Source organism: Cupressus sempervirens, chromosome 6 (genome assembly GCF_028749045.1).
Source record: "Cupressus sempervirens isolate cs-2001-9-10 chromosome 6, ASM2874904v1, whole genome shotgun sequence".
Lineage (NCBI taxonomy): Eukaryota > Viridiplantae > Streptophyta > Pinopsida > Cupressales > Cupressaceae > Cupressus > Cupressus sempervirens.
This window is the reverse complement of record NC_143123.1, coordinates 713589601-713603931: the sequence shown is the minus strand read 5'-3', so window position 1 is coordinate 713603931 and position 14331 is coordinate 713589601. Positions and strand designations below refer to the sequence as shown.

The window sequence follows — 14331 nt, the reverse complement described above, 5'->3', positions numbered from 1 at the left end:
AAATCACTGTAGGAATGATTTCTCAAATGCAGATGCTAATAATGGCGTTTCTTCAATTAAATATTAGAAAAATTGTACATAAAAAGTTGATTGATAAGTATATGAGTTTCTCTAGCAAACTGTAGAATACAGAAATAGTACATAATGCTTGATACCATAGAAACCATTAATATATTACTTTCTGACCTTTTTAGAAGCTTCCTAACAGTTCAAATCCAAATAACAACAATATAAGCTCCAAATACTCCCATGAATCGTGTGGCATTCCCGTGAAATCTGTGGCGGGCCTTTAGGATCCATGGCAGCTTTGTTTTGTGTTGCAACACCCTCTAAGCATCCTGCACTGTTCTCTATCTTTGACCTAGGGGGCTGCATAGGAGATTACTAAGGCTTCAATGTCTTTCCTATACATTGCTCCACCCTCGTGCTCACCACTAATATGGAATGGCCCTTATAAGCACCACAAAATAGTATGGCTTGGTTAACCCAGCACAAATGGAAATAAAGTGGCTATTAATTCCTTATAAAAAAATTAGTGCGGTCACTTAGTAATACTTTATTAGACTAAATAAATAGCATTACCCTTAAATTATACTATTTTGGGCCATATTAAATTATTAATTTATACGCTTCTTTTTTACTTGACTTTAGCCTATGAGAATTAAGTAGGTACTCAGTCATTTGGACTACTGCTTGAAGGACGTGGTTATCCTCCCTACAAACTGTATAGTTGACCAATTTTCAAAAAATCAAAAACATCATGGATTTTTCCGAAAATTTCAGCATTTGATCTTCATGATTTGCATAGTTTGTAGTTGAAAACAACAAAAAATTTGAAAAAAATAACTACGTTTTTGTGAATTTGGGATTTTTTTTTTGACTTTGTTTTGTCTTTAGTACGTTTTGTTTGAAGATTAGCCTGTCCCTTACTTGAAAGGGGACATTTCAGACACTCATCATACTTTATTGTTCTTGGGTGTGTGCTTTCAAGTGTATGGAATTTTGATTGTGCCAATCTTCAGATTTTGCATTCAGATATCACGCGGTGCATTCCTTCTCTCTCAATGCGGACTATTGTTCATCAATAGTTTTACCAATATCTAATATGTGCCCATTCAACATATTCCCTCGTATTTCATCAATATTAAGGTTCTTGTAGGGTTCCAATATTCAAGGTCTATGGAAATATTTCTTAGCCAATCTATTTGTGAACCCTTTTTGTTGATTCTGACTCTCGGCTGTTATTTGAATCTTAGCATTTTAGGCAATTTAGTTCATTTTTTTGTATATATTGAACTCCAAATTCAAATTGCATTTTGTTCATGTATTTATGATAGAGATTGTGCTTATTAAATGATTAAAAATACATAAATGCTCTAACCTTGTTATATGTTATGGTTGGAAAAGAGGCTTTTTAAAAACCAAAAGCAATCTTACGTTAAGTTTTGGTACTCTGTAGTCTCAAACTTGGAATGTGCTTCATATATATATATTTGCTGATTCATTTGTAGGTTTGATCAGCGAATCAGCAATTTTGCAGTAAACAAATTTCAGAGGGATGGTATTGATTTAAAAATGGGATGTCCTGTGGTTGAGGTAACAGACAAATACATTAGCATGAAAGAGAGAAAAAGTGGAGAGAAATTGTCTCTCCCATATGGCATGATTGTGTGGTCTACTGGAATTGGGACTCGTCCTGTTATATCTCAATTCATGAAACAAATTGGCCAGGTTTTCCTTTTGCTCGCATGCCATTAAGAAGCTTCTAATATATGTCTTTCCTTTTTTTTTCCCCAAATGTCTCTCAATGTTGACCTTGATTGACAGTGTTGCACTATTGATTTTTTGTTTCTGGATTTGTTTTGTGTATGATTTTCTGACATCAACGTTTTGGATCACACTCTGTGATCCATCATCATCTTACATCCATCTCTCATCCTGATGATGGATCACAATGTGATCTGAAATGTTGATGTCAAAAAATCATACACAATCAAATCCAAAAACAAAAAATCATTAGAAATGGATTGTGGAAATATGATATTGTTAAGTGTTGCATTATGTTTTTTTAAATAAATTTTCTTGTAATGTTGAACTGTTCAATTATAATGCAGACTGATAGGCGGGTTCTAGCAACAGATGAATGGTTGAGAGTTAAGGGATGTAATGATGTATATGCACTTGGTGACTGTGCAACCATAGACCAGCGGAAGATAATGGTATGTTCATACACTTGTTTGAAATGTATCTCTAATGCATTGACCTCCTAGTTAACAACTTAAAGATGAACTTTTTAATGGAGAAATCTTTCTTTCAAATTCTAAATAGAGTGTAATACGATCTCGCATGCATTTTGGGAAGGTGATAATTTCCTCTATCCATAATATTCTTGGTGACATTCCTCAAATTATGCATGCAAATGGGATCAAATTTTGAATTTTTGCAAATGGAAAAAATAAAATGTTTTTATATAGTATTCAATGCATATTGAATTAGATACTAACTATTTTCAGATAATATTGAGCAATGTGAGAATATGCGACATGCAAGTGTTTTGGTTTTCCTAAAAAAAAAAAGTTCACATGTTCATCATACATCAAGCAAATTATAGTAATTTTAATTCTATAACTTTTAAAAAGGGCATCTTGATTAAGTTAGATAGGAACCATTTTCTGATCACAAAGTCCCTTATTGACAAGAAGAGAGCATATAATGGATTACCTAATACTATTTGGAAGTCCAAACTACAAGTTCAGACACAGTAAGATTTCCTATGATAAATCATTTACTATTCTTCAAGTCTTAAAGAAGTTAATAGTATCAGGTTTTATTCATAGCTCAACAATAATAGATCAATCATATAAAATTTCTAAATTTAAGAGTAATGTCTGTTAAAGTAACTGAGATCGTTTCTGCAAATGTACATTCATTGCCATTGTAATTGATGATTTTCAAGTGCAGATTTGGATCTCATATATGTATAATATGAGAGGAGGAGACATGTCTCTTCAAGAGACATGTCTCTATAGTTAATCACCATGCTATAAATAACTATATGCATAACTCATCTTTAACATATATATAATATTAATATATTAACCATATATGTAATGTAATATTATATTATTATATATAATGCATAATATATAATAAATATTATATTACATATATATATATATATATATATATATATATATATATATATATATATTGCATGATATATAATATATATAAGAATCAGCAATAACAGTTTATCTAAAACATAAACACAAATTAGATAAGCATCATTTTACTTCTACTGATGCTAAAACATTAACACTCCCTCTTTAGCAAAGGAGAAGTAAAATACCATTTGAATTTCAGAGTAGAACACTTGATAGCTTTATCTGATATTCACACAATGAAACAGTTTTAGTTAGATAACAAAAATCACCATGTTATGAACACTATCACAATGTACATTATATTCTCTAGTCATCTGAACTAGTATCATAAAAATATTTTCTATGATCTCTACTTGCACTTAAGCAAAGTCTAGAGATGTCCATAGTGAATATATATAAAATTTCATGATCTCTAATTGCACTTAGGCAATGTCTAGAGATGTCCATGAAAATTTGTTACTCATGATCTCTACTTGCACTTAAGCAATGTGTAGAGATGTCCATGAAAATTTGTTACTCATGATCTCTACTTGCACTTAAGCAATGTCTAGAGATGTCCATGATAATAGGTCTATTATTTACAAGATCGTCACCTTGTAAATAATTACCTTCTGAGTAAATATGTCCATGAAAGATCGTCACCTTTCATTACATATATGATATTACTAAACAACACAATAGAAGCATAAACTCACATGAATTAAAATTTAATTTGATTTTCAATAAGTCATACCAAGTCTTTCTCTTTAGAACTTCTCCTCATAGAGACGATATCATCCACAAAGGATTGCATCTCAAAAATTTCTCCCTCTGAACATCGATCTTGGGAAGTCAAGTTCTCTTGTTACTTTCTCAAAAACTCTCTTTTCCCAAGGATGATATACGTAGGAGTACGCCTATCAACATCATGTAGTCACCCCCATACGAAGAAGTGTCATACTCCATTTTAATGTAGAAGAATCTCATAATCTCAATCATCAAAGATACTTGCATCAAGAGCCACACTTTATCCATCTTGATCATCAGGGTCTTTGAAACTACTATTATTAGATTTAGTTTGCACAATATTTGGTAGCATATTGAAATACCAACCTTCTTTTCCTGTAAGAATATCCTCAAACATAAAGGAGAAAATCAAAGCAAATGACCCTTATAGTATGTAAAGAATTATAAATAAGAGAGAAACTATAAATTAGATAAATACAAAAGATAAGAATACTTATCTACTTAACAAGATTTAGAAATTGTCTTTTTTAGATTATTTGAGAACATTTCCCTTTTTAATGAAGGTTCAAGTGGGAATGAAATATTGACTATTATTCCCCCCACAATGTAAAATTTCCACACATTTTTATATTGGTTAGTATCAAATATGATGACTTCTTTCTATGTTAGAAAATCTAAACATTTGTTTAGCATAGTAGTAGAAGCGAACACAAACTTGTCCACAATACGCCAATATCTTGATTGAGTATGATTGTGTCACTTGAATGACTCTACAATTCATACGTCAAGTATCATTTATGATTTATCGTAGATGATTAAGATCACATAGTTGCATGAATTAAAGTCCTCTTGACTGTTACAATAATTAAAGTCCTCTTGACTGTTACAATAATTAAAGTCCTCTTGACTGTTACAATTTATTGATCATTGAAGATTCTATCACAACATGGTTTACTCCCTCTGAATCAATATGATCGAGATCACTGAAGATTGATTGAATCACATCTCCTATCTACTCTCTCTCTTTTAAGGTTGTCTCTAATGAAATGTCAGACTCCCTCTAAATCTCAATCTCCATCTTCCTGTAGTAACAATCTCAGAGGAAAAGATCAAGGCACATAGCTCATATAGAAATAGGAGATAATATTCAAGGATAATAAATAATTCTGCAAAATTATATAAGATCATCCCAATATAATATAGATAAATGTGTATACTTTGAACATAAAGTATATCTTCCATTTTCTATATATATATATTATGATCTATATTTTACCATGTAGAAATACCAAAAAAAAAAATATTGATTAGGACGTTAGTAAATTTATCTCGTATCTATTACTAACAACATAAATTTTTATAACACAACTCTTTATTTTATATTTTAATAATAAAATCAAGATAACATAATACTTAATTTTTATTCATAACATAATACTCAATAATAATTAATTTATAATATCTATCAGATATTTATATAATATGAATTAATTGATTAATAACATTGGAATAAAACACAAAATATATCATACCTTCACTTGACCATTTTAAATTCCATGATGGATCACCTCAGATTTAGGCTTGCTACACTTAATCACTTGATTTTATGCGAGGGCCTAATGCTCTATACCCTACTAACAAACTTTTCACTTATTTTGTCACCGATTCTTAAGACAAGTTTACCTTTGCCCAATGGTTACGTGGACCCTGTCTGATTGCGAGTGACACCTTTTTAATTTGCTCTCCTTGTATTTTCCTACCACGTTAACCACTTGTGATACACGACTTGTATCTCCTATGGTTGGATTATAGAAATCGCTTCCTTTCTTAACCTCGTTGGCACTTTCCTGTTTGAGTTTGGAATGATTGTTGCCATCACTCGCTCTTTGGACACAAGTAACACATTTGTTACCTCCCAAATCCATTCTCTATAAAAGATGACATCATAATGGAGATAGGTAAGCGATGATCAATACTGTGAATTTTGACAACAGTTGAAAATAATCTTTACCCGTGGATGTACCTTGAAACAATTTAAAATTTCAAAGCAAGTAGTGATCATAACAAATAGGACTTTTAAGCTTATTTCCAGGTAGAAGTATTTAACATGTCATTCATTAGGCCTCCAATGCTATTGATAGCCTCAAATGATATATATGGCTGAGTTGTGTGACTATCTTTTGGACTACGGTTGTGCTATCCGTAACTCTGTAACCTCATAATGTGTTTTCTTGAGTATTAATTTCAATATTGTTTCCTGATTATAGCATCAAATCATAAAACATTTTACAAATCTGTTTGATCTAAACCTGTCAAATAAAGAGAATGTATGAGCCAAAAGATGATGCCTCATATTTGTGTAGGTTGATGAGAAATGAGTTGCCAATAAAACACGCATGCCCCCCTAACAGCAGAGGTCACAATTTTGTTGATGAATGGAGAAGTATACATGTTGTCTCAGCAAATACAGGAGCCTGCCAAGAGTAATATGGATCTAGCCTTGAAGAGGTTGTCTCATTATTATTAATTTTAACCATAAATAGTCCACTTCCATTTGTGAGAAGAATATCAGAGAACTGTGTATTATGTTAACATAGCTCTTGTTAAATCACATGTATGTTTGTGACAACAAAAATTAATTCTAAGGCAGAACCCTGATCACTTCACTTTTGTGAAAAGTATCAGAGATAACCTTGTAAGGTGTTAGCATAGCTATTGTTAAATCACATGCATTTGTGATGATGTTTGGTGACAGGCTGAAAAATGGAGATAAAATTTCATCCTAAATCATTGGATTTGTCGATGAAATATAAAGCAGACTGGGAAAAAAAACAGACTGGGAAAAATAGGTCAGAAGAGTGTCAAAGTACAAATCCGTATGAGAATGAAAAAGATTTGTAGCAAATTACATTCTTCCAAACTATAAATACACATCAGGTATTGTACATCTGATTCCCCGTATTTTCTAGTACACAACAAAAACCATTGAGTCAGTCAAGAAGAGAGGAAGCAAAATGGAAATATATGAGGGATCATGTTAAGTGTTTAATCCATCCTTCCATAAATATGGAGATTGCATAGAACAATATTTTTTGAGGACTCATCAAGAAGTACTGAAGGCAATTTCTTCCCTGTTGCAATAACAACATCATTTGCAGCTTAACTGGGTGCTATTCAAGCCGAAGTGTGTGAATCATGCTTGCTGTGTGGAATCATGTTAAGTGTTTAATCTATCCTTCCATAAATATGGAGATTGCATAGAAAAATCTTTTTCAAGGACTCATCAACAAGTACTGAAGGCAATTTCTTCTCTGTTGCAATAATAACTTCATTTGCAGCTTAGCTGGGTGCTATTCAAGACGAAGTGTATGAATCATGCTTGCTGTGTGGAAGGCGCTTCCGTAACCACATTTACGGGCATCTTTCACCAAGACAGAAAACTCCAGCAACTATAAGTTAAAGTTTGTATTGTTTTGATGTTTGCTAACTTGGTCCTTTCGGTGTGCAATTTCGGTGATAAGTTTTTCACTTTCGTGTTTACATTCTCCATCCATTATCTCCATTTGATAGTTTGAAAGATTTCATACATTTGTAGCTGGCTCTGATACCATGTTAAAGTAACAAAGATCGTTTCTGTAAATGTACTTTCATTGCCATTGTAATTGATGATTTTCAAGTGCAGATTTGGATCTCATATATGTATAATATGAGAGGAGACATGTCTCTTCAAGAGACATGAAGAGACATGTCTCTATAGTTAATCACCATGTTATAAATAACTATATGCATAACTCATCTTTAACATATATATAATATTAACCATATATGTAATATAATATAATATTATTATATATAATGTATAATATATAATACATATATTATATATATAAGAATCAGCAATAATAGTTTATCTAAAACATAAACACAGATCAGATAAGCATCATTTTACTTCTACTGATGCTAAAACATTAACAATGTCCACCTGCAAAAACAATTGTGTACCCTGTAGGAGGTGTGTTTGAGACTTGGCAGATTATGAGCCCCTCCCCCTCGCCTCCCCTTGAATAGAACCATTACCATTGCTTGCTCACTTGCTACATAAAACATGACATTACATACTAATTGCAACCTTTAATGTCACATCCATTGTTTCAAGGGAATTATTTTGTATCTTGGCCTAGACGTCTATGTAACTTGTGGACCTAATTGGGGCTACTCATTAGAATTGTTCTGGGCTGACTTGCTTGTTAATGGAGGTTCAAACTTCATATTTATTTGGCGCCGTTGGAGTAGCTGCAATTATCCATCAGCCATTCATTCTCTTTGTATTTGCGATTTCAGTTGGAATTGGGAAGTGGAATCCTTGGGAAGTGGACCCCTAATTAGGACTGATGTGGAAAATTTGGGCCATCAGTTATAGTTTTGATTCAGGTCACCCATTGTATTTGAGGAACTATATAAAGGTCTCATTTCTCATTTGGAAGCAGTGTATTTTGAGATTGTCACTATGAGATACCAATATAATAGAGTTTTATTGTTGGTTTCATGACGATTACTTTATGTATTTTGGTGCTTGTATGGTTTCATTATTCCGTCAATTAGTGTAAAATAGATTTGTTAGATAAAATGCTTTGGTTTCAATGGAGAAATGTAATGGTGTTTGATGAATTTCCTTGGCTCATACTTTGATAGTTGTGCAATGTTAGCATGAGCCCCCCTTTTATATGAATGCCTAGCTTCCATTGCTGCATTGATTATTCAAAATGTTGGTGAGTATGTGTGATGTGCAAATTCTTTGTATAAAAGATTGCACTGGTTCTTGCAGAATTGTAGTCAATCTTGGTGAAGAAAAGATTGGTTATTAGGAGTTCATCTATTGGAGCAGTATCGATTGATATAATTTCCCTTAGGAATAGATTAGGTCCTTCTAACTCTTTTCCTTTAATTTCAGTTCATTTCAGCATCATGAGATTGCAATATCTGGTGGAGTTCTAGTCAACATTACAATACAAGTGAAGAACGATTCGAATGTAAGTCACTTTATGATACTGATGTATCACATCAACAATTGAGCTTACCCACTAGACAAGACTTGATAGTAAAGAACCTTGGAATCACCTATATGATCTTTCACAATCTTAGCATATACAAGAGTTATCTCAAGAGAGGACAAGATATCTTGGTATATTATCTTCTTGTTGGTGTGGTTATAAAACACACATCAACAAGCCCCTTTGTCCCCCAGTCTTAGAAATCTACCCCCCCATTCTGATGTCCCCTCGTCCTAACAAAGCTGTAAATATGGATATTTTTAGTGCTTTAGTCCGCTGTTTTTAGTCTCTGTTTTAAGAAACTTCTTCCTTGAAGGTTTTAATTTGTGGAGACTTCATCTGCTCAGTTTAATTCAAGTGTTAAGAAAGGTTAGGGTTCTCAACTCTCATGAGAGGTTGACAAATGTCAACCCAAAAGTGGATGAAGAGACCTTGGGGGTTGAGAAAGAGTCAAGCCATAAAGACACTTTTGTGTCAAATCCCTAAAGATATTGTGGGGGAATGGGAAAGAGAATAGTAACTTCTATTGAGGGGACAAGGCTGTAAGAGCTTATAAGGAAGACTTATGTCCTGCCTTTGGGGATTGGGATTGAATGGACAAGGTTTGACTTTCATTCTCTAATCTTTATGGTTAGTAATGTGACACATTTAATGATGTTTTAGGCTTAATAAAAAAGATGATTAAAGGGAAAGTTGAAGGAGAGAGAATAGGTGGGAATTAATCAAGTAAATGATGCATTACCTAATTAATTTGGTATTAAATAGTGCAAGTGGGTTTTTTAGAATTTGCAAGTGGATAGGGCTTTATGAACTTTGAATTTCTTTTAGTTCAAAATAGAAGAAGGTTAAAAAAGGAAATAGATGTGTTTACTTAGTTAAATGAGATTGGGCTTTAGATAAAAAATAATAATTAATTTACCTAGAAGGATTGGTAAGAAGGGAGGATCAATTAAATAGACGAACTATATGTTTGGCATTTCAATTATAAAAGAATTAGGATTAATCATTTAAGTAAACAAAGTTTGGGGTTTATATAATTAAATAGGATTGGGTGGATTAGATAAATTAAACAAATTAACTTACATAAAACTATGGATAATATATATTTCTTAATGCCCAATGAAAGACCACAAAGGGTCAAAGGGTAGTTCATGTACAACATGAAGGGAGCCATCTTGCAATAGGGACACCAAATGGTGCCTGAGAAGAAACAACAAAAAAATGTAGAGAGAAAAAACTGGAGGAAAGAGAGGAACCTCCCAAACCTTGAAGAATTGGTGAACCGAAGGGTAATAAATAGTACCAGTCAGAGCTCTAGGATGCCTCATAATGATCCTAGGAGAGAATGACTGCAATAGATAGGACATAGTCTTGGGCCTTATAGATCTAGAAGGGACAATGCCAAGCAAATACTATAAGGGGGAAGGCTATCCATGTCAATCCCTATAGAGACCAGAAGGGAAAAAGTCTCAGCAAACCAACCACAAGTCAAACTAGAGGGGAGAGTAGAAGCAACAATAAGATATTAGGAACAATAGGCCATGTACAAGTATCTTTGATGATCCTCCAAGGAATCAACAAAGTCCTAAAGGTGGTGAAGATACCAAATCAGATTGGAGATGGCCTCAACATTGAAGGGACGAGCCCCAAACTTTGCAAGAATAATGTTGTGCAATATGGATTGCTTGCTGTAATAATGTGTACTTAAATTTTGATCAAAATGCTGATTAAATATAACTGAGGGGAATTTAATCAACAGTTCACAAGCAATCTAGATACGTTATAATACTGCTGTAATACACTTTCTAGTACTATTCTTCTTTTAGCATACCTTAAGAACTCTATTCACTAGTGAACAGGTGTTACGTCAAAGGATTGTCCAACTTACATCAAAATTTCTTATGTAAAATCCCTTCAGGAAAGACTAGCATTTTGACAAATAGTTTGTAAGCACTGTAGAGGTTGCAACTAATACAACTCTGAATAACAATGAGAACTATTTGAGTAACCAATGACACTTAAACCAACCAACTAGTAAGATTCTACAAACACCTACTATTTGGTACTTTGCGATTACATAACTTGCAGACTGAAAGAAAATCAATTTATTTATAAGCAGTGGAAGCTGAGCACATAATGGTGTGTCGAGCTTGGGTACCTATGTGCCTTGTACTATCTTTTGGCATGAATGTGATGAACACATAGTTCCCGTGTGGTAGAATAGCTCCCAACTCCGTGCTATGATAGTACCTGTAGTAGTCCACGCTTTCTACTCGACCTGCGACTGAACTGGAATTTCCTGCCCATACACCGTTAGCAACTCATCATGTTACAAGAGATGCCACCCTATGTGAATGCCCGTTTCGACGTATCTGGTTCTAGTAATCACTTTACTGTAGGGACTTTACTATTCCCTTCGTTGAGAGAAGGTCATCTGCTGTATATGTCCAAACAATTTCGTCGCTATGTAGGCCCAGATGCTGTTGCTTGTTGATGGCAACCAGGAGAAAATGCGGTTCAGATTCTATGAATATGATCTCAGAACTTAGAAAATCCTGTCAATACTTAGAGTCTCCTACTATATTGAAACAATTTGTGGAGTTGGGACTACGTCCATACTCCTTGCACCATTCCAAGGGTTTTCATCCTTTGGATTTCCATTCACACTTAAGAAACCAGTGAAAACCAATATTTTGAGTTTATCAAATTCTCTTGTGTTCAAATCCCAATACAAGCTCTTCTTTTATAACCTCTAAGTGAGGGAAAAACACAAGGAGCAAGGAATGTGGGATAAAAACACCATTTTCGTCCTATAGTCACTTAAAGCCACTTTATAAAGTACATAACTTTATAACATAAAGTGACTTTATTCCACACACTTTAATAAAGTATTGAAGTAAATAAAATTAAACTTCCATTGTGACTGGTAGGCATCTTGTTAGTTAATGCCGTTAATTTATCCAGATGTGGAGATAGATTAACCTAGCGCTGAGAAGGGGACATGACAGTCCTCCCTTCCCAGGATTGCTTGCCCTCAAGCAAACTCAATGCTGGATGTTGTAGAATAGACTCACCTTCCCTAGTGGCATCCTCATATGGTAAGTCTTTCTATTGGACTAGATATTCCCTGATGGTTCTGTTACACAACTTCCTCTCTCGGGTTTTGATCACCTCCTTTGGCACCAAAATAAGCTTACCCACTTCATCAAGCGGGGGCGAACTCTCTGAGGGTACAATCTGCTGGCCCACGGCCTTCTTGAGGCATGAAATATGAAAAATGTTGTGGATTTGGTTGTCACCTGGCAAATCCAACTCATAAGCGACCTCCCTCAGCTTCTTGGCAATACGATAAGGTCCGTAAAATCTGGGCTTAAGTTTTTTCGACCCACTTTTCTTCAAGGAGCTCTTTCTATATGGCTGTAGACAAAGAAAAACTCTATCACCCACCTCAAAACTCCGCTCAGATTGGTGTCGATCAGCATATAACTTCTGCTAGTTCTATGCCTGTTGAATATTATCCCTGAGAACTCGGAGAATGTCCTACTGGTCCACAATCTAGTCTTTGGCCAATGGTGCCTTGCTGTCCTGGAAGGCCAAATCAATAAAAGAAAGAGACTCGTAATGTCATGTCCCCTTCTCAATTTTAGTTCCAGGCGATTGAATTAATCTATCTCCACATCCGGATAGATTAATATCGATTTCAGGCAGGATGCTCTCTAGTCACAACAGGGTATTTAATTTAATTTATTCCAGAACTTTACTAAAAGGTATAGAGCTAAGTCACTTTAATGTTTTGAAGTTATTTACTTTATAAACAACTTTAAGTGACTACAGGACGAAAATGTCTTATAATCCCACATTCCTTGTACTTGGTACTTTCCCTCATTTCAAGGCTATATATGCACATGTTTGCATTGGGATTATCACACAAGAAGAATTTATAAAGAAAGCTCTTGAATTTTGGTTACTATCTGTGATTGGGTTTTAGACTGGGAGGACGAAAACCCTCTAGGTCTGGAAATTTCCTAAGGAGTTGGATGTTACCCCAACCTCCTTTCTTCAGTATTTGCAATAGAATTGGGCAGAAGTCGGCAATGGCATGGGAAATATGGGTAAGTTCAGTTCATTAATATTTATGGGAGAGATCGTTATACGCAGGATTTTATTTGCATTCTAGCTGGGTTGGTTGCAGTAGTTCCCAGATGCTTTATTATGGTAGGAGTAGAATTTAGTGGGAAATTTCTTAGAATTTCTACAGGACTGAACTCTTTGGGTCAGGTTCTCCTTTACGTTCAGAAGATGATTTATTTTGCACAGAAGACAAACAAATCTATCAAACCCACGTAATACAGGTGATTAATATTTTGAGTCGAACAATGGCTCTTCACAGAAGGTTACATTCAAGAACGTCATTGCTTGTCGGGTTTCCTTAGTGATGTGAGTCCAAACAACAGTTTGACATGAGTTAAATCTCCAATCGGGTGTTAATATTTAGGACCGGTTGGCATTGATTAGAAGACCTAGTTGACGTTTCTCAATGGCATTCAAGGAGTCACAACTGTCACATAATATTGGTTATTGGCATTTACGTTAGTTGTAGAAGGTTATGCGCAGTACAGTGTAACACTAGTCGGGGTAGATGTTTGTATTGACAGATTGTCACCACGAGTTTTCATGTTGAATCAGCCGTCTGGGCGTCTCCAACCATCACAAGCATTACACAGACTGGAGTAAATCGACTGCGTATGTTACCGCTCTTTCTAGTCATTCTTAGCAGGAAACTCATTAATTTGATTGTGTATTATAACTTGAAGTTATGAATGAAGGAACTGATTAATGTCTTTAAATCTACTGGTTGCCACTGTCTTAAGTAACTTGTTGGATGACAAATGCACTTTCGAATATTGTAATCAGTGTACTGGGTTCAGTCAACGTAAACATTCAAGGTACTTGGCTTAAGAACCAGTTTGCATCTGGATTGTCTATGATCTGTTTGTTAAAATACCTCTGGGAAATCATTAACATATCCTTTTAAAGATTTGAGCTCCTTACATACAGGGTATAGAGCTTGTTTCAGACCGCCTACGAACAGTTTGAATTAATGCCCAAAGTATATCTCTAGTAATTCAGGCTAAGTGTTGAGTATAGATTAGTACAGTGGTGTTATAGTGTTATGATTAGGAATATTGAAACGTTGGTTTGTTCATGCTTATATAATACTCATTTGTTGCCGTATTGTTCCTATAATGTCCATTTGAATATTTGCAATGAAGAACTCAGTTTGTTGAATGGTTATTGAGTATTCCGTTAGACTTTTCCATCAGTTCTTGTAGTAGTTTAACCACAACAGATTTCCCTTATATGAACTTGGTTCAAGACAACTGTTTGAC

At 34.3% G+C, this 14331-nt stretch overlaps 1 protein-coding gene across 1 annotated transcript in view; it reads left to right on the top strand.

Annotated features, from left to right (window-relative positions):
• Nucleotides 1-14331, top strand: part of LOC149554274 (external alternative NAD(P)H-ubiquinone oxidoreductase B1, mitochondrial-like) — a 123438-nt gene that overhangs the window by 30406 nt on the left and 78701 nt on the right. Inside the window, exons 5-6 of the mRNA XM_089789494.1 lie at nt 1512-1731; nt 2115-2219. Of these exons, the coding sequence (XP_089645620.1) occupies nt 1512-1731; nt 2115-2219 (325 nt within the window). The remainder of the gene's footprint in view (nt 1-1511; nt 1732-2114; nt 2220-14331) is intronic.